Source organism: Zophobas morio, unplaced genomic scaffold, assembly GCF_036711695.1.
Source record: "Zophobas morio isolate AGI-343-1 ecotype UQ-CSIRO unplaced genomic scaffold, CSIRO_AGI_Zmor_V1 ptg000011l, whole genome shotgun sequence".
NCBI lineage: Eukaryota > Metazoa > Arthropoda > Insecta > Coleoptera > Tenebrionidae > Zophobas > Zophobas morio.
In genome coordinates, this window is record NW_026972116.1 from 22,393,790 (window position 1) to 22,420,249 (window position 26,460).

A 26,460-nucleotide genomic window follows, 5' to 3' on the forward strand; every position below is an offset into this window, starting at 1 on the left:
GCGTTCAGCTGATAAGGAGGCACCGCGATCGGGGCGTGGTCGCCTGTGTCGATGCGATGCTCGGCGTATGGGGTAGGAGGGCCGTGCGCCTCAAAAGCGTCGGCGAAGTCATCTACCAAGTCGTCAAACTTCGCGCGGGTCGGTTCGGTGAACCCGGTGCCTTCGTTGGCTTGCAGGTGCAGAGATGTTATGAACAGTCGCCGGGGCCCGTCGGGGAAGAGGCCCATTTCGTATTCGTCCATTTCGCCCGTCGTCATCGCGGTCTCCGCGTCTTCCCACATGTGTTCCGCCGCGTACGGAGCCTGATACGTGGTCCATATGCCGTGGGGGGTTACCAGTCCCTTGGAGGTATCGCGTTTCGGCGGTGCTGGTGGCGGGGGCCCGTAGCCTTCTTCGATGTCTCCCTCTTCCATGGGTTCCGATTGTGTGATTCGAACTTCTTTTATGGTCGTGGGAACTCCTTTTCTGGCGGGCGCCTCGGCTCCGTCGACGTCGACGAACGGGTAGGTCCGCGTGATGTCGCCGCCAAAATAGAACCGTCGTCTCGCCAAGTCGGGGATGATTCTCGCGTCCTCTATGAAGTCCGCGCCCAGCAGGGTGCGGGTGTTGCAAGAGTCGGACAACACGATGAAGGTGGTTTCTACGTGTCGTCCTTGTACGCCTACCTTGGTCGTGACGGCCGGCACCTGCAGGTGCTTGCTCGTGCCGTCTGCAAGGGTGGCGATCACGTTTTCCGTCCTTGCTTTGTGTCCCGTTTTTATCAGGTGGCGGTACAATGTAGCGCTGGCCACGCTATTGCACGCGGCCGTATCGAGGTAGCCGGTGCCTTCTTCTCCGGCGATTTTTATGTGGATTGCCGGGCGGGACCGTGGTTGGATCGTGCCGGACCTCAGCGCACAGAATGCCATGTTGCGTGCGGGTTGGCTGGCGTCGGTCGTGTTACAGGTGGGGCAATTTCTTCTAAACACCCCCGGGGCGTTGCAACCGTAACAACGCACTGGCTCAGCGGGCGTCCGGGTTGCCGGTCCGGGAGCTGGGGCAGGTCCTCGTGGTCTCCGGCGGCAAGCGGTTGTGTCGTGGCCAAAAGCTCTGCAGACGTCACAGCGGAGTCTGGGGCCGCGACTTCGGTTTTCGTCTGCTTTGGGGCCCTTACCATTTGGTTTCGCGTGCGAGTTTTTCCCTTCTCGCTCGCTCTCTTCGACGGCGCGGGCCTTGTGGAGGAGATCTGCGAAGGTGTCCACTTCCGTACGGGCGATGCGGTCTCTAAGTCTACGTCGCAGCAGTCCGTAGAGGATATCCATCTGCCACTGTTCGTCCAGCTGCCGGGACATCCGCGACAGCCGTTCGCGTTGGCGCGTGATGTACGCGTCGGTGGAGACCTCGTCCCCCTGAGGTTCGTCGAATATCTCCTTGAACAGGCGGTGGTTCGGGGCCCTCGGGGCGAAGGCGTCCCTGATTAGTTGGACTGCGGCTGGCCATGTGTTGACGGAATTCCTTACTCCGTTCCACCACGTCAGCGCTTCCTCGCGTAGCAGGATCGGTAGAGTTTCTAGGGCGTCTTCGTCACTAATTTTCTCCAACCTCTTGTACAGGCTCGCGGTTGTAATAAATTCCTCTACACTCGAGGCGTTGCGGGAGCCGTTGAACCGGGCCGGGCAATGGCTGAAGTGTCTCGTCCCTGAAGATGGGTGCAGATCGGCTTCTCGGGGCCTCGCGACATCCCTGATGCCGTTTATCAGTTCGTTGAATTGTTCTGCGGACATTTGAATCGTCATCCCGATGTTGGTTCGCGGACTTCTTCGCGTCGGAATCTTCGTTTTTCGCGAAATTGTGGTCGTTTTCGAGCCGCTTCGTTGGGCGTCACTTTTTATAACAGACGCCTTCTTCGTGCCACTAAGTTGGGCGCCACTTTTTATAACACGTGGTTTATTCCGTAAAAACTTTATTCAACAAAACATAGTATATACACTGCATAGACATAGACTGGTTACACGAGTTCTTAAAAATGGTCACTCCGCGGACGAACAGTCCTGATAACTCGTACACTCGCGAACACCCGGAGCGTTTTTCCACGGCCGGACCTGCGGGACCCCTCGGATACGCCGCTGATACTCAAGCCGACTTACTACTCGATTTGGACCTCCAAGACCCCTCGGATGCAAGGTGATACGCAAATGAGCTGTGAAGTTCGCAGATGGAAAAACTTGCCGAATCTGGCCGCTCGGGTCCTATGTAAAGGCGGCTAGAAATGCGTCGCGTGGGAGTGAAAGGGCGCACCGCCCTCTGGTAAGGGAGCGAGCGAGTACCGGGGTGCTGCGGCAGGGTAGTGGTGGTGCGTGGGCGTGACAGAGGGCGCTAGGGGTACTGATCGCGCTACAATTTTCGAATTTTCGATTGTTCAGTTTTCCATTTTTCAGCTTTTAGACTTCAATTTTTTTACTTTTCGATTTTCCAAATTTTCGAGTTTCAATTTTCAGATTTTTGATTTTTCGATTTTCTTTTTAAATCTTTGAATTTTTCGGTTTTGATTTTTCGAATTTTTGATTTTTAATGTTTCCATTCTTCGGTTTTTAGACTTCAATTTTCTTTCTTTTAAATTTTTCGATGTTCTATTTTCCGCTTTTCAGAATTTTCGATTTTCAGTTTTCAGACTTTCGATGATTAGAATTTTGGATTTTTCAGTTTTATGATTTTCCGATTTTTAGAAAATTTGAGTAGTCGAATTTTCGATTTTTCTATTCATCGATTTTTCTATGTTCAATTTTTCAATTTAAATTTTGCGATTTTCAATTTGTCCATTGTCGATTTTTAGAATTTTCGGTTTTTCAATTTTTCCATTCTCAATTTTTTGCTTTTTCGATTTTTCTGTTCGTTTCAGTTTTTAGGCTTTGCAATTTTTTTTACTTTATATATTTTGATTATTTTAATTTCCGATTTTTTTATTTTTGTTTTTGATTTTTTTAATTTTCAATATTACAAATTTTTGACTTTTCGATTTTTTGGTTTTCCCGTTTTTCAATTTTCGATTTTTCGATTTTTGAGGTTTGTGAACTTCCACTTTTCGATCGACCTAGGTATTTGATTCATTGAATTTTCGATTTTTTGATTAGCCATTTTTAGCTTTTCGATTTTTACGATTTGTATTTTTAGATTTTCTGTTTTTTTGCATTAGTGAATATTAGTTTTTCCGATTTTTGATTTTGCGCATATTTGATTAATCAAATTTTCGAAAAAGTTACCATGCTTACAAAAACTTCAAAACATCTACAATATTTCAAAGTATTCAGTTTTGCTATTCTTGATTTCTTCAATAAAATAAATTGACTCAGTCATTAACTTTTTTGAGACACCCTGTATAACCAAATCTAAAAAATATTAATGCAGTGATAAATCACAAGTATAAAACTCGTCATATTTTATACATTTAAGATAGGATTTATTCTGCAAAATTTTGAGGTGACGTCATAAATTTTTTAGAGGGGATAAGCAAATATATTTTAATTAAAAATGTATCATGTTTATCATGATTTTAAAACATCTGCAAGATTTCAAAGTATTCGATTTTGCAAATCCAAAATTAAATTGCAAAATATTGTTTTATAATTTTGATTTTTTTTCCAAAAATCTAGACGTTTTGGATAAAAACTCAACACGGAGTTATAAACTACATGTGTAGAACTAAGAATAAATAAAACATGTTATATCGGGAAGACCCCTGTTTAATTAAACCAGTTACTATTCAAGTGGTTAAAGTTCTTTGGGTGACCTGACCTGACTTTGCCTGATTGACCTGACTTGACCTGACATGACATGACATCTAGTTTTTTTTAATTCTTTTACTTGTTTTTCGCTTTTTTCGTAGTTCCGATTTAGAACGTATTTTAAAATTTTATTGCCGACGAAAATAAATTTGGTTTGTTCTTTACGATTTTCCAAACTTCTACCTTCCATAAATCAAGTACATTTAAATCATGTTTACATAACACATTCATTGGCATGGTAAGCTTTTAATGACACTCATTACTCGAAATGTATTGCATACAAGCGCTAAAGAGTGCCGAGTTATTTTTAGGCTTTTTTGGCAGCACTCAGCTTATTAATAAATCGAATTCTGTCTAGTGCTAAATTCCTGTATTAATAAATAAACCATACCGTGATGTTGTTTACGATGCAACCGAGCATAAATCGTGTCGCGAATTTAAAAATAATTACTGGCGACAATTTCTGCTGTTTTTCAGTGTGAGGGTGATTAATCAAGCTTAGCAAATAATTTTATTGTTAAAATCGAGCGCTGTCGTCTGATTCCTGGCCTCGGCTACGGCTCGTCAAAAAACTTGGTTTAATTAATCGAAATTTCGCACATAAATTCCGCAAACTACTAATTCATTATATCGCAGAAATCCTCTTTTCTCCCTCGTGAAAAACAAGCGAGAACGAATCGTGAAAAACATTCATGAAAACACTTTTCAGAAATGTTAATTAAGTTGCTAGAAAATTTAATATTCAGCATTTGTATGCTTTACAAGTACCTGCTTTGTTTACATATGGATCAACAAAATGAGTGCATATTTAATCCAACCGAAGTTAAGCGAGCTAAATTACGTAAATTAAACGAAAACCAGCTCACGCATGAATTCTGCTCGCCAAAATAAGAAAAGCAAAATTTTCCCCTACAACATAGTTGATTTAATTAAAGTCCGAAAAAAGCACTCCGGACGACATGAACCGAATTCCAAAAGCGAATAAAAAGCGGCTGGTAATCCATTCCAAAATAGGTGGTCTAGTTGGTCATCGTAAAAACACACAGAAGAAGGAATGTGAATCTATTAGCATTAACACGACTACGAACGTTTTTATTGATATACTTGTTTCTCCCGTTTTACATTCCGTCCGCACAAGAAATTTTCACCGATAAAAAGTTGATCATTTTATAACAGACATTTGCAGCGATATTTGAAATTCTTCGTGCTAACAGCCGCCATAAATTTTGATAAACCGCCACATCGTCGCTGCACTTGCATAAACCAGCGCCGTTTAAAATTTTTAGAGCGGCTGGAGCGTAGGCCGAGCCGCGGGACGGAAAACCGAATTTCGAGAAAATTCACCGTTAATGGAAAGAAATTCGATGGGAGGTTGTTCGCGAGCCTTGTACAGAACGACCAAAGGAAGCGTAAACAGACATAAAATTATAATAAAACAACAATAAAATAAACATTTACAAAGTCGTCAACACCATAAAATGAGCCTGGGTTTACAACGCACTTAATTTAATCGCAAGTCTAGCAACTGGTCAGAGCGAAAAAAGTCACGGTGCCAACGACGCCGGTACACCGATATACTCAGAACGACATTTTTGTACCCACCACGATTTTATCGCCCCGTGAAGTTAAATAGAGTAATAACTGTCTAAATTTTCACCTAAGGATTATTTTACAAGCGTCAACCCTCATAGTTACGCTACGAGATTTACTCGCTACAAAAATAACGTTCTGACTATAGTCTATAAGAAAAATTGTTTCGCTTATTCGACTTATAAGCGATGACGGGTTGTTAGTCAGCGATGGCGTAACAGAACGCTCGTCGCTTTTATTTCTCGTTTTTGAAAGGAAAATGGCGTGATAATCAACCATTACGTCCATAAATAACGATAATAACTTGTAGTGCAGGAAATAATTCAACCAGATCCTATCAAGGCGAGTTTTTAACTAATGTTGGTTTGAGCTGCATTCTTTTATCTTATCGTAACTGCATATTAGCATTCATTACCTTCTAGCACACACATTAGCCGATGCAAAACAAATGAGTAATGTTAATGATTATATGGATATTAAACATCCAGCACACCTAGGAAAAGAGCATTCGCATTCCTCGGGAATTTATTTCGAGTGTTTTATAATAACTATAATTAGTTGTGGAATCAACATTGTTTATTGTAATTACCGCTGTTTACATCATGTGAACACAATTTCCAAATACGAACAAATGGTGTCTTCTGCTCAATCCGCGCACTTCCTGGAAGTCGCATTGTTGGTCGGCTTTCTTCGCTTTGCAGATGTCGGGGATTTTTTGCATAGGCTAGAAAGTACATTTTTCGTACGATTGGGTTTCACTGTTTACGGTAAAGCATGCTACAAATGTTTTTTGTACGTACCGCAGCCCTTGGTTTATGTAAAACATTGTTATGGTAGATACGAGAAAGTTCTGGTAAGGGACAGTTCGAGAAAGGGAAGCATTCGATACAGTAATTTCAGTAATCTCCATTATAATGGAGTCAAATTAAATCTGCCAACATTTCATCCGTCGATCTTTTATAGGTCTTTTTCATCCAGTGTTATTAATATTTACAATCATTTGCCAGTTAATTTTAAAACAACGACTTTGAACTTCGTGCACTTCAATTTATTTTGAAAATGTAACATCTGCATTATTAACAGATTTTTTGCTATGCAATTTTAAATATTCTCTAAGTTTTTTTTTAAACAGTGTTTTTGTTTAATTTGGGTGAAATTTTTATCACGGATATTTAAAAATCAATAACTCAATTATTCATGAAAATTTCGGAACGCCGTTTTCACCACCGTTTTCAGCTTACAAAATACTAGAAACAGCAGTAAAAACATTGTCGACTTTTTTGTCAGTAAAAGCAGTTTATTCGACGCAATCCTCTTTTGGTGTATTTCGTTTCCGACAAATTAATTCGACAATATTTCTTTTCTAATTTCTAGAGTTTTGTAAGCTCAAAGCAATGGTGAAAATCGCGTTCCGAAATTTCCCTAAATAATCGAGATATTGATTTTTAAAGATATGCGATCAAAAATGCAACCAAAATTAAAAAGGAAAAACGATACAACACTGAGCAACAACGCTAACTTTAAGAAAAGTTTTTACCACATTTTAATAGTAGGTACTCTAAAACAACTTAATTCTTGCAGTGAGAATTTTTGTGTTAAATTTCTTGTTTTTCGGTGTAATCAATTGGTTTTAAAAAAATTACCAACTACTAGTACTTACCAAGATAAGAGTAATTTTGGCAAATAGGATACCTTCGAAGCAAATAAAGGGTGGGTGGGCGGGGTCAATAGTTGCCAAGATAGGACTGATTTGGCAAATGATATATCTTCTACCCTTCATCTTCTTAGACTGTATGCCATTTGACAAAATCAGTGTTACCTTAGTAAATACTAGCCCCGTCCACTCGCCCTTAATTTTCCTAGAGGGTAGGTCATTTGCCAATATCAGTGTTATCTTAGCAGGTACTAATCCCGCCCACCCGCATTCTATTTTCTTATAGCGATCTCATTAGCCAAAATCAGTGTTGTTTTAGCAAGTACTAGCCCTCTAAGAAAATAAAGGGCAGGTGGGTGGAGCTAGTGCTTGCCAAGATAAGGCTGATACTGCCATATAACATACCCTCTAATAAAATGAAGGATAGAGGGTATATCATTTGGCAAAGTCAGTCTTATCTTGGCAAGTATTGTCCCCGCCCACCCACCCTTTATTTTCTTAGAAAACAGCTGATATGACAAATTCCATCTTATTTTGGCAAATACTAGCCCCATACGTCCGCCCTTTATTTTCTTAGAGGCTATGTTATTTGGTAATATCAGCCTTTTCTTGGCAAGCACTAGACCCGCCCACCTGCCCTTTATTTTAAGAACGACTGATTTTGACAAATGAGATCCCCCTAAGAAAATACAGGTGGGCGGGGCTAGTATTTGCTAAGATAGAACTGATATTGCCAAATGGTTTGCTAAAATAAAACTGATTTTGCCAAGTGATATACCTTCTACCTTTCTTTTTCTTAGAGCGTAGGTCTTATCTTAGCAGGTATTAGCCCCGCCCACCCACTCTCTTTTTTTTTTAGAGGATATGCGATTTGCGAAATCAGTTTTACCTTGGCAGGACTGATTTTGGCAAATGACATACCTTCGAAGAAAATAAAGGGTGGGTGGGTGGGGTCAATACTTGCCAAGATAGGACTAATTTGCCAAATGATATACCTTCTATCTTTCATTTTCGTAGAGGATATGTCATTTGGCAAAATCAGTGTTATCTTAGTAAATACCAGTCCTGTCCAATCGTCCTTCATTTTCTTAGAGAGTAGGTCATTTGCCAACATCAGTCTTATCTTAGCAGGTACTAGCCCCGCCCACCCACCCTCTCGTTTCTTAGAGGGTATATTATTTGCCAAAATCAGTCGTATCTTAGCAGGTACTAGCCCCACCCACCCACCCTCTCGTTTCTTATGGATATATTATTTGCCAAAATCAGTCGTATCTTAGCAGGTACTAGCCCCACCCACCCACCTTCTCGTTTCTTATGGATATATTATTTGCCAAAATCAGTCGTATCAGGTACTAGCCCCACCCACCCACCCTCTCGTTTTTTAGAGGTTATGTTATTTGCCAATATCAGTCTTATCTTAGCAGGTACTAGTTACACCCACCCACCCTCTTTTTTTCTTAGAGGATATGTCATTTTCTAAAACCAGTTTTACTTAACAGGTAGGTCCTAAATCTATTTTCTTAGAAGGATTTCATTAGTCAAAATTAGTCTTATCTTAGCAGGTACTGGCCCTCCAAGGAAATAAAGAGCGGGTGGGCGAAGCTAGTATTTGCTAAGATAAAACTGATATCGCCAAATGGCATACCTTCGAAAAAAATTAAGGGTGGGTGGGCGGGGCTAGTACTTGCCAAAATAAGACTGATTTTGGCAAATGATATATCTTCTACCCTTCATTGTTTTAGAGGGTGTCATTTGCGAAAATCAGTTTTATCTTAGCAGGTACTAAAGCCCGCCAACCTGCCCTCTATTTTCTTAGGGGATCGCATTTGCCAAAATCAGTCTTATCTTAGCAGGTACTAGCCCCACCCACCCACCCTCTTTTTTCTTAGAGGATATATCATTTGCTGAAACCATTTTTAACTTAACAGGTAGGTACTAACCCCGCCCACCCTCCCTCTATTTTCTTAGAGGGATCTCATTAGCCAAAATTAGTCTTATCTTAGCAGGTACTGGCCTTCTAAAAAATAAAGAGCGGGTGGGCGGGGCTAGTATTTGCTAAGATAAAACTGATATCACCAAATGGCATACCTTCGAAAAAATAAAGGGTGGGTGGGCGGGGCTAGTTCTTGCCAGAATAAGACTGATTTTGACAAATGACATATCTTCTACCCTTCATTTTTTTAGAGGGCGTCATTTGCGAAAATCAGTTTTATCTTAGCAGTTACTAATGTCCGCCCACCCGCCCTGTATTTTCTTAGGGAATCTCATTTGCTAAAATCAGTCTTTCTTAGCAGGTACTAGTCCCACCCACCCACCCTCTCGTTTCTTGGAGGGTATATTATTTGCCAAAATCAGTCTTATCTTAGCAGGTACTAGCCCCACCCACCCACCCTCTCTTTTCTTAAAGGGTATCTCATTTGCCAAAGTCACTCTTCTCTTAGCAGGTACTAGCCTCACCCACCCACCCTCTTTTTTCTTAGAGGATATGTCATTTGTGAAAATCAGTCTTATCTTAGAAGGTACTAGGATCTGATGTTTTGACTTGTTTTTACCTGACTTATTTGGTTGTGACATGATTTGTCCTGTCCCATCCTGAATTGTCCTGATCTGAGCTTGACTGACTTCTCACGTCCTGATCTGACTTATTATCGCATGTCTTAACGTGACTTAGCCTGACGTAACCTAACTAGATCTTACCTATAATGTTTCGACCTGATTTTACCTGACTTGTCCTGCCCCATCATGACTTGGTCTTTTTCTGATCTTGTCTGACTTGTCGCTTCCTGATCTGACTTCTTATTTGATGTCTTAACCTGACCTGTTTTGTTCTGAGTTGACTTGTCTTGTCCTGCTCTGACTTATTTTGTCCTGCTCTGAAGTGGTTAGAATGACTAAGACCTAAAATGATCTGATTTGAGTCTGCTACAAATGTCAAGACTTCAAGTGATCAGAATAAATTTACCACAAGCAATTCTCAAACAAACAAACTTTATTATAAAAATAATATAAAGAAAATGGATTTGATTTCCTAGAATTAATTATTTATTTATTGAAGTCGTGAACAGAATAAAGATTAGATTTGACATGAACTGACCTGACCTGTCCTGACCTGACCTAACCTGATCTGACTAGCCGAGATCTTACCTGACATGTTCTGATCTGACTTGCCCTGTCCTGACTTGACTTGTCTTGCCCTGTCCTGACTTGACTTGTCTTGCCCTGATCTGATTAGATCTGACATGACTTGACCGGTTACCTGATATGTTTTGTCCTGATCTTACCTGACTTGTCCGGTTCTGACATGACTTGCCATGACCTGACCTGATCTTATTTGATATGTTTTTATGTGATCTTACCTGACTTGACTGGTTCTGATCTGAGTTGTCATCTAATGTTTTGACCTGAATTGCCATCTCATGTCTGGACCTGATTTTTTTTTTCGTGCTCACATGCCTTATTCTGACCTGACTTGATTTCAAATGCCCAGAATAAATTTGTTGTAAGCAATTCTCGAACAAACTTTATGAATATAACAGAAACCTTTTATAAAGGGTTTTAATGAACACAATGAAGATCAGATTGGCCTGAACTGAATTGATCTGTCCTGACCTGACTTGTCCTGTCCTAACCTGAAGTGGACTGATGGTGCTTAAAATGGTAGGATCTGATATTACGTGACTTGACTTGAGCTGATTTCAAATGTTATGACTTCAAATGATCTGAATAAATTTATTGTAAGCAGTTTTCGAACACATAAATTTTAGTATGAATAAATCTAGTAGAAAGAAAAAAGTTCAATTACGCTTTGTAATAGATTTGATTTGCTAGAAATAACTATTTGTTTATTGAAGAATGAAAGTCAGAGCTGACCTGACGTGACTTCTTACCTAAAATGATTTGACCTGACTTATCTTGTTCTAACCTTGTCTGGCTTGTCTTCTTATGGCTTGACCTGACTTCTTTGGTCCTGATCTGACTTATGCTGCCCTGACGTAATATGTTGTCTCCTGGCTTATTCTTTACTGTCTTGACCTGAAGTGCTCTGACCTAGCTTAAAAATGACAAGATTTAAAATGACCTGACCTCAAATAACCTGACCTGATCTGACTTGATTTGACCTGAAGAAGCATTTCTGGAACAACTTTTAGCATAAAGATAAAAAGAATTTATAATGGAGCTGAGTTCCTAGAAATAATAATTAAAATAAAAAAATGTATTCGTAAGCGTCCGGTCATTTGTAAAATTCGTTCTGATTTTGAAAAGCTCATAAACTTTCTAACACGCTAGAAATTTGCAAGTTTGGACTCATTTATCTAATCAGAAACCTTTTTTTTTCAACAAGGGGTTTCTCCACGCAACGTTAATTGCGTTTCCACGCACATTCGTAATCCTTTTACCGAAGTGTAACAATTCTCATTTTTCTGTTTCAGTACTACGAGATGTCGTACGGCTTGAACGTCGAAATGCATAAACAGGTAAGCAGTAAATTCAAGCGATTACATTTTTAAAAGCCTCACCCTTTATCTCCCATCTCCCCTTCCGTGTTTGCCTTTCGAAATTAATGTGAAATTTTAATCCGTGCATTAGTTCCGCGAAACAGCATTATTATTTCCATTGCGCTCCCGTTAAATCTCGACATGAATTTCCACTTTTTGGATTAATCTCCGCTTGTTTTAATAATCGCCGAATGCACATAGCCACTATACTTGCGTTAAATATTCACCTTGTGTTTATGTCACACAATTTACAACCGAAATAGAGTTTGCGCCCCGTTTTTCGCGAATTAATTAAATCCGCCGTTATGAAATTGGCCGGCTAAATGGCGGACGCGAGAACGCGCCGAAGAGATCCTTGTCATTTTTATGTGATTTACGTCCTGTTCTTTTTCGGGAGGAAGCGAACGCAATGTGTTGAAATAACAAGCATAAAACTTTGTAGATATGGAAATGTCGGGAGGAAACCCTTGAGTAATAAAATTATTTGAATTTGAAATCAAGCTATATAGCGAGGGTCCGCTCCATGTGTGATGTGGGGTGGGCTGTTTGAGGAGGGTCGGCAATATTGAGGGTGTGTTAATTGCCAGCGGTACGGTCGCTGTCGACTGTTCCCCACTTTATGTTTGCATATGTAAGCATCATGCGTTGTTTACCCCAACAGCTTTGGCCTGGATCAAATCTACGAGATAGCTGCTCCTTGATTTCTTCGGGACTACCGCTGCGCGGGGGCGGCAAATTTATTTTAAATTGAAAATGTATTGACGGTATTGATTTCTACATTCTTGCGAGAGATATGCTACATTTTTTCAGCGAAATTTTTTCATTATTTAAACTAGGGTCGCGTAGATTTTGACAATATTAATTGACAAAGCAAATAATTTGGTTGGATAGATTCAAAGCACCCAATTTGCCAAATCAATAAAACAATTAAATTCCTGTATAATTCGTAAAAGTGGCGTTAAACTGGTCAGTTTGGTTTAATTCACTTACGGAATATTATGTGGCGAATTATTTCCATAGTTGGTTCGATGAAACTCCGGAGGTAATAAATCAAAATGGCGCGTATGTACCCTACGTGATACATTAACGTTAAACACACCATATACAGGATTTTAGCTGTTACATTTTTAAACACTTCGTACCAAATTTACATACTAATAAATCTACCAGCTATTTGCTTTGTAGTATAAATTAATAAATACATTTTTATTAGCACTTCGTTTGTACGAAATGAAATTGACAATGCCGACTTCAGTTTTTCCACCGCAGTGAATTAATTAAATAACTGTGTGTTGTCGAAAGAAAACGACACTGTTCGTAATTTTTGCTTACATCGTTAATGGAAAATAAAAACAGCGGAGGACCAAATAGGCCACCTTGTGGTGTTCCAAAAGATATTCGATTCAAATAGAAGAGTCGTCAATTTGGATTTCTCAGTTTTTCTTTCTCTTACTGTTTAAAATTATTAGCACAGGTTCCTCAAAAAGTAATAAGTGGAGAAGCATTTTTTTAATGTTAAAAATTGCATGAATTTTTCCATTTTTCGATTTCTCAAGTTTTCGATGTTTCGATTTTACGATTTTTCAATTTTTCAATTTTTGATTTCTAAATTTCAATTTTTTCCTTTTTCCAATTTCTCAATGAATCGATTTTTTGATTTACCCATTTCCCAATTTCTTGACTTTTCACTGTTTCGATTTTTCAGTTTTTCAATTATTCAATTTTTCGTTTTTTCAGATTTTTGATCCTTTCAATTTTTCGATTTCTGTATCTTTCAATGTTTCAGTTTTGGGATTTTTCAAATTTTCGATTCAATTTTTCTTCCATTTTTCAGTTTTTCGGTAAATGAGTTTGGAGTTTTTTTATTATTATTTTGATTCTTCAATTTTTCGATTTTGAACTTTTTCGTTTTTTTTTTATATTTCTATTTCTCCATTTTTGAATTTGAAATTTTTCGATTTTTCTGTTCTTCGATATTTCTATTTTTCCATTTTCCAAATTTTTTGATGGTTTCGATTTCCAGATTTCTCGATTTTTAGATTTCTCAGTTTTAGAATTTTCGAGTACCTACTCAATTTTTCGATTCTTCAAATTTTCTATTTTTTTGTTCTTCGATTTCTCAACTTCTCAGTGTTTCAATTTTTCAGTTTCTCAATCTGTCACTGTTTTGATTTTTCAGTTTTTCGGTTTTTCAGGTTTTTGATTATTTAATTTTTCTATTTTCAAAATTTTCCGTTTTTGATTTTCCGACTTTTTGATCTCTCGATTTTTCAATTTTTCGATTTCTCAATTTCGTGATGAAAATCGATTTTTTGATTTACCCATTTCTCGATTTTTCTATCTTTCAATATTTCAGTTTTGGGATTTTTCAAATTTTTGATTAAATTTTTCTTCCATTTTTCAGTTTTTCGATAAATGAGTTTGGAGTTTTTTTATTGTTATTTTGATTCTTCAATTTTTCGATTTCCGATTTTTCGATTTTGTACATTTTCGATTTTTCAGTTTTTTCATTTTAAATTTAGAATTTTTTGATTTTTTGATATTTCTATTTCTCCATTTTTGAATCTGAAATTTTTCGATTTTTCTGTTCTTCGATATTTCTGTTCTTCCATTTTCCAAATTTTTAAATGGTTTCGATTTTCTGATTTCTCGGTTTTTCGGTTCCTCGGTTTTAGAATTTTCGATTACTCAATTTTTCGATATTTCAATGTTGGGATTTTTCAATTTTTCGATTTTTTGATTTTTCCATTTCTCAATTTCTCGATCAATCGATTTTTTGATTTACCCATTTGTCGATTTCTCTATCTTTCAATGTTTCAGTTTTGGGGATTTTCAAATTTTCGATTCAATTTTTCTTCCATTTTTCAGTTTTTCGATAAATGAGTTTGGATTTTTTTTGTTATTATTTTGATTCTTCAATTTTTCAATTTTCCGATTTATCGATTTTGTACGTTTGCGATTTTTTTGTTTTCTCATTTTTAAATTTAGAATTTTTCGATTTTTTGATACGTTAATTCCTCCATTTTTGAATCTGAAATTTTTCAATTTTTCTGTTCTTCGATATTTATATTTTTCCATTTTCCAAATTTTGTGAAATTTTCTATTTCCCGATTTCTCGATTTTTCGATTTCTCGGTTTTAGAATTTTCGGTTACTCAATTTTTCGATATTTCAGTGTTGGGATTTTCCAATTTTTCGATTTTTCAAATTTTCAATTTTTTTTTATTCTTCGATTGCTCCATTTCTCGATTAATTGATCTTTCAATGTTTCAATTCTTCAGGTTTTCAATTTATCACTTTTGATTTTTCAGTTTTTCGGTTTTTCAGATTTTTGATTTTTTAATTTTTCTATGTTTAATATTTTCCGATTTTTTGATTTCTCGATTTTTCAAATTTTTTATTTCCCAATTTCTCGATGAATCGATTATTTGATTGACCCATTTCTCGATTTCTCGACTTTCCAATGCTTCGATTTTTCAGTTTTTGAGTTCTTCAATTTTTCGTTTTTTCAGTTTTTGATTTTTCAATTTTTCGATTTTTTCTTTTTTGTTTTATATTTCCGATTTCTCGATTTTTCGGCTGATCGGTTTTAGAATTTCCAGTTTTTGAATGTGACGATTTTTAAAATATGTATTTAATTTCTGTAGTTTCAATTTTTGGTTTAGCCGATTTTTCGATATTTCAGTGTTGGGATTTTTCAATTTTTTATTTCTGGGTTTTTTCATTATTCGAATTCTCAATTTTCCGATGTTTCAGTTTTACGATTTTTCAATTTTTCCCCTCTTTTCGATTTTTTAATTTTTCAATTTTTGTGGTTTCTAAATTTTTTTTTTTTAATTTTTTGCTTTTCCCACATCTCGATTTCTTGACTTATTCAGTTTTTCAATTCTTCACTGTTTTGATTGTTCAATTTTTTGGTTTTTCAGGTTCTTGATTCTTCAATTTTTCGATTTTTAACATTTTTTTTTTCGACTCCGATTTCCGACTTTTCGGTTTCTCGATTTTTCAATTTTTCGATTTCTCTTTTTTTTTCCATTTTTCCGTTTTTCAATATTTCAGTTTTGGGATTTTTATTATATTTTAGTTCTTCAATTTGTCCATTTTTCTGTTTCTCGATTTTTTATTGTTTCGGTTTTTAAAATTTTCATTTTTCGATTATTTTTCCATTTTTCAATTTTCAAATTCTCGATTTATCAAGATTTTGATGTTTAAATTTTTTGATTTTACTTCCTGAGCGTAAGCAATCGAGTCCGTCGGCCGACTCTCTACTTTTACGTTTTCTCGACCTTTCATGACCCCTAGAGTACAAAGAAATAGGTCTCCCGTTTCCGTCTGTTTGTCCGTTCGTCTGTCTGTCTGTTTATCTGTCTGTCTGTCTGTCCGTCCGTCTGTCCGTCTGTCTGTCCGTCCGTCTGTCCGTCTGTCTGTCCGTCCGTCTGTCCGCCCATCTCTGTGTCCGTCTGTCTGCCGTCCCGGATTTTTGTCAAATTTTGTATTTATTTTAGGAATGCTATGTAGATGGTAAAACAAATTATTTCGGTTCTTTAATTTTTAGTAAGTTTAAAAATAATTTCAGGGAATTAATCAACTTTTCCAAAATTTTCGGTATAAAATTTTTGGATTTTGACAGTTTTAAAATTATTCGGATTATATGATTTTTAATAAGTTAAAAAAAAACTGTTTCCAAGATCATAAAGAAGTCAGTCTGAAACCAGAAATGGCCCTTCAAATCTTAGCGTTGACGAAATTTTTAGAATTTATGGATTTTGAAATATTTCCAGGGACGTGCGTTTCTATAACTCCTTAAGTTTTTTTTGCACACTTAATCATTGTACTTCTGTTTATACAATGAAATTTAACAACGTCCAAAATTTGTCGAAATTAACCAAGTTGGCCAAAATTTTGGAATTTAAAATTTTTAGATTTTACCACTAAAAAATTATGTTGGTTCTTTGATTTTTAATAATTTGAAAAAAAGTTCGAGGTCATAATAAAATGGTCTTTTTAAAATTTAGATCGTTAACCCTTTTGAAATCAAACCAGACGACGAAATTTTTTGAATTTGGTTATGTATTTTGAAAATTTTCCAGTTACCCAAGTTTCTATAACTCCAGATTTTTGGACACTTTGGCAATAATTGTACTGTTCTTTATACAGTGAAACCTAGAAGGTTCAAAACTTTTCGAAATTAACTAACATTTTCGAAATTCTCAACCTTCAAATTTTTGGATTTATACATTATTTCAGTTCTTTGATTATTCGTTAAGTTAAAAAAAACCGGTTTCACGGCATAATAAATTGGTTCTTCTAAAATTTAGATCGTTAGGCATTCTGGAATTAGAAATAACCCATCAAACCCGACGACAAAATATTTGGAATTTTGAAAATTTTCCAATTATCTAAATTTCTATAACTACAGATTTTGTGCACAAAAGTAACAATTATACTGTTCTTTATACAATGAGACCTAAAAAAGTTCCAAACTTTTCGAAATTAACCAACTTTTTCAATATTTTCGACTTTAAAATTTTTGGATTTTGACAGTTTATAAATTATTTCGGTTCTTTGATTTTTAGTAGGTTTAAACAAAAAAGCCCAAAACTTTTCAATGTCAAGCAACTTTTCCAAAATTTTGAAATCTAAAATTTATCGATTTTGACAATTTTAAAATTATTTCGTGTCTATGACTTTTAATATGAAAGTAAAAAATATATAAAAAAAATAAACTTGGTCCTTTCTAAATTACCATTGCTAAACATTCTAAAACCAAAGATAGCCCCTTAAGTCTTAACTTTGACGAAATTTTTAAAATTTATGGATTGTGAAATATTTCCAGTTACGTAAGTTTCTATAAATCCAGGTCTTTTATTGTACAATTAAGTAGTTGTACTGTCCCTTATACGATGAAATCTAAAAAAGTTCAAAACTTGTCAAAACATTTTTGAATTTAAAATTTTTGGATTTTGACAGTTTATAAATTATTTCGGTTCTTTGATTTTTAGTAGGTTTAAACAAAAAAGCCCAAAACTTTTCGATGTCAAGCAACTTTTCCAAAATTTTGAAATCTAAAATTTATCGATTTTGACAATTTTAAAATTATTTCGTGTCTATGACTTTTAATATGTAAGTAAAAAAAAAATATAAAAAAAATAAACTTGGTCCTTTCTAAATTACCATTGCTAAACATTCTAAAACCAAAGATAGCCCCTTAAGTCTTAACTTTGACGAGATTTTTCAAATTTATGGATTGTGAAATATTTACAGTTACGTAAGTTTCTATAAATCCAGGTCTTTTATTGTACAATTAAGTAGTTGTACTGTCCCTTATACGCTGAAATCTAAAAAAGTTCAGAACTTGTCAAAACATTTTTGAATTTAAAATTTTTGGATTTTGACAGTTTATAAATTATTTCGGTTCTTTGATTTTTAGTAGGTTTAAACAAAAAAGCCCAAAACTTTTCGATGTTAAGCAACTTTTCCAAAATTTTGAAATCTAAAATTTATCGATTTTGACAATTTTAAAATTATTTCGTGTCTATGACTTTTAATATGTAAGTAAAAAAATATATAAAAAAAATAAACTTGGTCCTTTCTAAATTACCATTGCTAAACATTCTAAAACCAAAGATAGCCCCTTAAGTCTTAACTTTGACGAAATTTTTCAAATTTATGGATTGTGAAATATTTACAGTTACGTAAGTTTCTATAAATCCAGGTCTTTTATTGTACAATTAAGTAGTTGTACTGTCCCTTATACGCTGAAATCTAAAAAAGTTCAGAACTTGTCAAAACATTTTTGAATTTAAAATTTTTGGATTTTGACAGTTTATAAATTATTTCGGTTCTTTGATTTTTAGTAGGTTTAAACAAAAAAGCCCAAAACTTTTCGATGTTAAGCAACTTTTCCAAAATTTTGAAATCTAAAATTTATCGATTTTGACAATTTTAAAATTATTTCGTGTCTATGAGTTTTAAAATGTAAGTAAAAATATATATACAAAAAATAAACTTGGTCCTTTCTAAATTGCCATTGCTAAACATTCTAAAACCAAAGATAGCCCCTTAAGTCTTAACTTTGACAAAATTTTTCAAATTTATGGATTGTGAAATATTTCCAGTTACGTAAGTTTCTATAAATCCAGGTCTTTTATTGTACAATTAAGTAGTTGTACTGTCCTTTATACGATGAAATCTAAAAAAGTTCAAAACTTGTCAAAACATTTTTGAATTTAAAATTTTTGGATTTTGACAGTTTATAAATTATTTCGGTTCTTTGATTTTTAGTAGGTTTAAACAAAAAAGCCCAAAACTTTTCGATGTCAAGCAACTTTTCCAAAATTTTGAAATCTAAAATTTATCGATTTTGACAATTTTAAAATTATTTCGTGTCTATGACTTTTAATATGTAAGTGAAAAAATATATAAAAAAAAATAAACTTGGTCCTTTCTAAATTACCATTGCTAAACATTCTAAAACCAAAGATAGCCCCTTAAGTCTTAACTTTGACGAAATTTTTCAAATTTATGGATTGTGAAGTATTTCCAGTTACGTAAGTTTCTATAAATCCAGGTCTTTTATTGTACAATTAAATAGTTGTACTGTCCTTTATACGACGACTTGTCAAAACATTTTTGAATTTAAAATTTTTGGATTTCGACAATTTTTAAATTATTACTTTTCTTTGGAAATCGCGTAAGACATGTACTACGAAGTGTCCCGAATAATAATAATCGCGCGAATCCGGCCCTGCGTATTTATCAAAATCACGGAAACCCGCTTGTTGTCGTCATGATTTGGGGCCTCCCCGGGGGCCGCGTCCCCCAGCCCTAATCCGTCGCCGCGTTATTATTGCAGGAAAAACTTCTTGGGGTGAATTCGGCGCTAATCCGTGTCGGGTGGATGCGGGATCCGGGCATAATGATAGGTCACGTTTTGATGCTCGATAAGCCTCCCTCGCCGAGGGGCTGCCTTACACCCCAGCTAAATATCCCCCGTTCGTGTCGGTCTCACTCCAAACCCCATTCAACGACCCTCGATATTTACATACTCGCATTTGAGTGCGGTGCGGTTAATAAAACTGCTGTTCGCCGTTATGAGCTAACGCACGTACAAATTGCATGTATTTTCAGCGGACATACGATGTTTATTGACCCATTTTACATGCGATATTTGCTTTTTACTGTATCGCGTTACGGCCAATTCCGGAGAGGACGCTGACATATGTGACGCTGTTCAATCGTTTATTGGCTCCAATTTGAATTTTTACGAGGTTATTTTCGGGAGGGGGCGGACCGGCCCACGAGACAAGGCACCGATTTAAGAATAGAAAATTGGATCGGGCGGTGGTTCGACAAGGTGCACAATCGCTGCTGATTTATTGGAAAAGGACGAGACCGAGCGCCGGCCCTGCGGAGCACCGGGATGTTTTTGGACAAAATATGATAAAGTTTCATTTTTCAACGACGACCACTGCTTCTACTGGTTTATTATGCGCTTCAATTTGCTTAAATTGTCGCCTTACTGAGTCATACCCTTCTTTATTGAGACTTCCTTTTTTTAGTGCCACTTTTACGGCTTGGTCATAATTATTCACGATTTTAAAATATACTAAGCAGTTAAAACTACTTACTAACGACAATTAAAAATTCTAGAATATATACATATGTCCTTAAACACGTGTAAAAATAATCAAATCAAAATGTGCGGTCGGAAAACTTTTTGATTCGTAGTTGGCTCTTCAAAGAAATTCGACATTCCGCGACGAAATGCGGTGAATAAATCGTCTCTCTTGCGAGGAAGAAGTAATGTATTGCGAGCTTCGCAGAAAACCTTTGCGTTAAGAATTTGTCTACAATTCTGATTTGTTAGATTTATTTCCACCTTACGTTCAATTTATCAGACAAGGAATTCACATTTGCGCGATCCTACGTCTCAAAGATCACTATACAAGTTTTCTCGCTCCCTGTTGTCGCATCCAATATGAACTTGTCTTCGAACAATATTGACATTGTGGAAGTTCCTGTCTCGTTTCAGTTTTAAAAGAAACATTTCGAGATGTTTTAGGTGAGTTGTTCTCGAATGGACAAGGTTGTCGTTTGCATTGTGTTGGTAAAAAGTGGAATTATTGTTGGCTGTGGTCCGGGCTGCGGCTGGAAAAGTGAGTTTCATTTCTTGTCCGTCAAGATTATCATGCAGTTGGCGTGGTTTATGACCAGAATTGAGTGGAGATTTTGACATAAATAAACACGGTGTGACATATTTAATAGTATAATTTAAATGTTAATAAAATGCTAATAAGTAAGATTGTTTTGAACTTGTGGTTTATGAATCCGTGTTGAACTATGACAATTGTTGGATTTCTTGATTTTTCGATTTTTCAGTTTTTCGTTTTTTCAGGTTTTTGATTTTTTTTCGATTTTTCGATTTCTCTATTTTTCAATGTTTAAGTTTTGGGATTTTTCAAATTTTCGATTCAATTTTTCTTCCATTTTTCAGTTTCTCGATAAATGAGTTTGGAGTTTTTTATGATTATTTTGATTCTTCAATTTTTCGATTTTTCAGTTTTTTCATTCAGGACGTCACTTTAAAATGATACGTAGTAAATGGGTTTTTAAATTGTATAAAATAACTGTCCTACACATGTAGTTTATGAATCCGTGTTGAGTTTTTACCCGAAACGTACAGATTTTTGGAAAAAAAATCAAAATTATGAAACATTTTGCAATTTAATTTTGAATCTGCCAAACCGAATGCTTTGAAATCTTGCAGATGTTTTAAAGTTATCATAAGCATGGTAAATTTTGTATTAAAATGTATTTGCTCATCCCCCCTAAAAAATTGATGACGTCACCTCAAAATATTGCTGTATGTCCTATCTTAAATGTGCAAAATATGATGAATCTATACTTGTGATTTATTTTTAATACATGATTAATATTTTTTAAATTTGCTTATATAGGGTGTCTCAGAATAAACTAATGACTGAGTTGTTAAAAATAAATATCCAATCAGATTTAGGAATTTAACTCGTTGCTATGGAAATATGCAATTTGACACTTTTTAAATTTAACAAGTTTTTACAAGTTTAATAGGGGCAAAATCAGTCTTATCTTAGCAAGTGGTAGCCCCGCCCACCCGCCACTATTTTCTCAGCGGTTATGTCAGTTGCGAAAATAAGACTTATCTTAGTTAGTAGTGCCCTCTGAGAAAATAAAGGGCGGGTGGGCGGGATAGTACTTGGTAAGATAAGAATGATTTTGGCAAATGACACCCTTTAAGAATGTAAACAGTGGGTGACATATCCTCTGGGAAAATAGGGGGCGGGTGGGCGGCTCAAGTATAGGTTAAGATAAAACTGATTTTGTCCCAATTAATCTTGTAAAAACTTGTGAAATTTAAAAGTGTTAAATTGCAAATTTCTGTTCTGTCGAAACAGCTTTGGACCATTTTTTTAAACCCAAAAAAATTTAAAAACTGTAAAGATAATTATTTTATTAATTCTTTTCCGGTAATTTTTAAAATGATGTCCAATTACCAAGAAAGTAGGTACAATATTTTGAAAATGACGTCATAATTTTTTTGAAGGGACTCACTGCAAATTGTTGGTTGGTACACTGTTTACACATGGAAATATAACAATGAAAACAAGGAAACAATTGAAATTCTTCTGGAATACCACACGCTGGCAATTTTTGTCCGCTGCTGTTTCTATTTTCTATTAATGATCTAACCCAAAATTTTTAAACAATTGTAATATCAGAAAAAATCGAAAAATTCCCTAAATTGAGAAATCCAAAGATTTGGAAAATTGAGAAATCTAAACATGGAAGAATTGAAATGTCAAATAATCGAAATGTCAAAAAATCGAAAAATGCGAAATTAAAAAAATTGAAAATAGAAATATCGAAGAGCTGAAAAATTGAAAAAATCAATAAATAGAAAAATCTAAAACTTCAGTTTTAAAATCCATATTTTAAAAAATTCAAAAATTGACAAATTGTTAAATTAAAGAATCGAAGAACTAAAGAATCGAAAAAATTGAATAATTCCAAAACTGAAATGACGAAAATTGAGAAATCAATTGACCACAAATCAATTTCAATTCATATCGAGGACATTTAATTTCTTTAATTTCAATTTCTGGATTAGCCAGTTTTTCCATATTTCAATGGTGGGATTTTTCTATTTTTCGATTCTTCAAATTTTTCATTTCTCGGTTTTTTCATAATTCGATTTTTTCATTATTCGATTTCTCAATTTTCCGATGTTTTAGTTTTACGATTTTTCAATTTTTCCATTCTTTTTCGATTTTTTAATTTTTCAATTTTTGATTTCTAAATTTTTAATTTTTCAATTTTTGATTTTCCCAATTGTCGATTTCTCGACTTTTTCAGTTTTTAAATTCCTAAGTTTTGATTTTTAATATTTTTTTTCGACTCCGATTTTCCGACTTTTCGATTTCTCGATTTTTCAATTTTTCGATTTCTGAACTGTTCTCCCATTTTTTAGTTTTTCAATTTTTTCGATTTTTCAATATTTTGGTTCTACAATTTGTCCATTTTTCTACCTTTCCATTTTCTATTTCTCGATTTTTTACTGTTTCGGTTTTTAAAATTTTGATTTTTCGATTTTTTTTAAATTGTGAAAAATTTCCAATGGGGAAGATTTTCATAATTACAATTTCTTTTTTATACACTTACAAGAATTGTACTGTTCTTTATAGAATTAAACTTAAAAACGTCCAAAACTTGTCGAAATTATCCAAATTTACGAAAATTTTTGGATTTTGAAAGTTTTCAAATTATTTCGGTTCTTTGATTTTTAGTAAGTTTAAAAATAATTTCAGGACCGTCATGAAGTTAATCTTTCCAGAACTTAAATCGTCCAGCACTCTGAAATTAGAGATAGTCATCACATCTGAAGAAGTTTTTGGAATTTAGCTATTTTGAAAATTTTCCAAATTTTTTAATTTTGACGGTTTTAAAATTATTTCGATTATATGATTTTTAGTAAGTTAAAAAAATTGTTTTTTCTTTCAAAATATAAATTGATTAGCATTCTGAAACTAGAAACGGCTCTTCAAATCTTAACTTAAATTTTTCGAATTTATAGGTTTTGAAATATTTCCAATGACCAAGAAAGTGGGTACAATATTTTGAAGATGACTTCATAAATTTTTTGAACGGACTCACTGCAAATTTTTGGTTGGTACACTGTTTAGACATAGAAATATAACAATGAAAACAAGGAAAAAATTGAAATTCTTTTGGAATACCACACGGTGGCAATCTTCGTCCGCTGCTGTTTCAATTTTTTATTAATGATGTAACCTAAATTTTTAAACAATCGCATCATCAGAAAAAATCGAAACGTCCAGACATTGAAAAATTCCCTAAATTGAGAAATTCAAAAATTTGACAAAATTAAGAAATCTAAAAATCGGAGAACGGATATGTCAAATAATCGAAATATCAAAAAATCGAAAAATGTAGAATAAAAAAAAATGAAAAATAGACATATTGACAAATTGTTAAATTGAAGAATCGAAAAACTAAAAAATCGAAAAAATTGAATAATTCCAAAACTGAAATGACGAAAATTGGGAAATCAATTGACCACACATCAATTTCAGTTCATATCGAGGATATTTAAGTTCTTTAATTTCAGTTTCTGGATTAGCCAATTTTTCGATATATAATGGTAGGATTTTTCAATTTTTCGATTCTTCAAATTTTTCATTTTTCAGTTTTTTCATTATTCGATTTCTCAATTTTCAGATGTTTCAGTTTTACGATTTTTCAATTTTTCCATTCTTGTTCGATTTTTTAATTTTTCAATTTTTGATTTCTAAATTTTTAAATTTTCATTTTTTGATTTTCCCAATTCTCGATTTCTCGACTTTTTCAGTTTTTCAATTCTTCAGTTTTTATTTTTCAGTTTTTTGGTTTTTCAGGTTTTTGATTTTTCAATTTTTCGATTTTTAACATTTTTTTTCGATTTTTCAGTTTTTCAATAATTCAGAATGGGATTTTTCATTATTTTGGTTCTTGAATTTGTCCATATTTCTACTTTTCTATTTCTCGATTTTTTAGTGTTTCGGTTTTTAAAATTTTGATTTTTCCATTATTTTTCGAGTTTTTTTTTTGAGTTGGGAAAAATTTCCAATTGCGAAAGTTTTCATAACTCCAGTTTCTTTTTTCTACACTTACAAGAATTGCACTGTTCTTTATAGAATGAATCTTAAAAACGTCCAAAAGTTGTCGAATTTACGAAAATTTTTCGATTTTGATAGTTTTCAAATTATTTCGGTTCTTTTAGTAAGTTTAAAAATAATTTCAGCACCGTCATGAAATTAATCTTTCCAGGACTTAAATCGTCAAGCATTCTGAAATTAGAGATAGTCAGCAGTTATCACATTTGAAGAAGTTTTTGGAATTTAGCTATTTTGAAAATTTTCCAGTTATGGACGTTTCTATGTTTTCAGTTTTTTTGTGTACTTCAACAACAATTGTTCTGTTTCATGTAAAATGAAATCGAAAAAGTACAACATTTTTCGAAATTAATCAACTTTCGGTTTAAAATTTTTGAATTTTGACGGTTTTAAAATTTTTTCGATTATATGATTTTTAATAAGTTAAAAACACTCCTTCAATATCATAATGAAGTTGTTTTTTTTTTTTTCAAAATATAAATTGATTAGCGTTCTGAAACTAAAAATCTCCTTCAATTCTTAACTTAAATTTCTCGAATTTATAGATTTTGAAATATTTCCAGCTACGTCCGTTTTTATAATTGGGGGGCGCCAGATTTTCACGTAATTTTTTCAACCTAAAAAAAGTTAACTCTAAAGAAAACTGATTGCTTATTTTATCAATTTTTTGTAAAGAATTTCAAACAATGGCACAATTAGGTAGATACAAAATTTTGAAGATAACGTTATAAATTTTTTGAAGGGACTGATTTCAAGTGTTTGGTTGGTACTTTGCACTGTTTCCACATAGAAATATAACAATGAAAACAAGGAAAAATTTAAATTTTTCTGGAATACTACACGGTGGCAATCCAGACATTGAAAATTTCCTTAAATTGAGAAATCCAAATTTTGAAAAATTGAGAAAACTAAAAATTGAAGAATCTATATGCCAAATAATTGAAATATCAAAAATCGAAAAATGTAAAATCAAAAAAATTGAAAAATAGAAATATCAAAGACCTGAAACATTGAAAAATCAATTAGTTAATTAAAATTTAAAAATCTAAAAAACGACAAATCGAAAATCCATGCATAAATTAAAAAAATCAAAAATTGACAAATTTGTATCGAGGAGCGCGCTCAATGACTCACCCTGTATATTGTTGACTACAGCCTCGCTAAAATTTTTTTTTTAATCTGGGGTCCATAAACGACGAACATTTTCATTAATATTTCGTTAGAAACAAGCAATATTTTATTTTATTGGGAACACGGTGTTGGAGAATTTTTTAGCCAGAAATAATACAATGATGGAGAAAATTATGGGTGGACTAACAAAAAAAAAAAAAACAGAATTTTTGTAGACCCTAATTCAAATTTAGGATGTAAAATTGCCTCCAAAAAATATATTTGCTTGTCTGGAAGTAAACCTTGTAAACTAGTGTAGTTCTTACGATGACGTAAATGGCTTTCTGAAAGCGATGAACACATAAATTTAACTTAACGTTCTATATTCCATAAAACATAATGTTACGCCTTTGCAAAATTTCAAGGAACTCTATGACGTATACATAGTTAGATTTTAACGCAGTTTGTAAAGTTTCATAGTAAAAAAAAAAAAATTAAATTAACTACCTATGAAACTAAATATAGAAGCGAATTACTAATTGAAGTATAGCTAAAGGTGCACATCCACCATACATATTTCCAGCAAGATTTACCTACTTAACGATAATCTTAAAATAATAATATTAATAATAATAACAG

The 26,460-nt window shown here is 34.2% G+C and overlaps 1 protein-coding gene across 2 annotated transcripts in view; it reads left to right on the forward strand.

The window, feature by feature from the left end:
* The window catches only part of LOC135127245 (transducin-like enhancer protein 4), a 243,895-nt gene that overhangs the window by 86,051 nt on the left and 131,384 nt on the right, over window positions 1-26,460 (forward strand). For both annotated transcript variants that reach the window (XM_064053667.1, XM_064053668.1), the window contains exon 4: window positions 11,436-11,480. In XM_064053667.1, coding sequence (XP_063909737.1) covers window positions 11,436-11,480 — 45 coding nt within the window. The remainder of the gene's footprint in view (window positions 1-11,435; window positions 11,481-26,460) is intronic.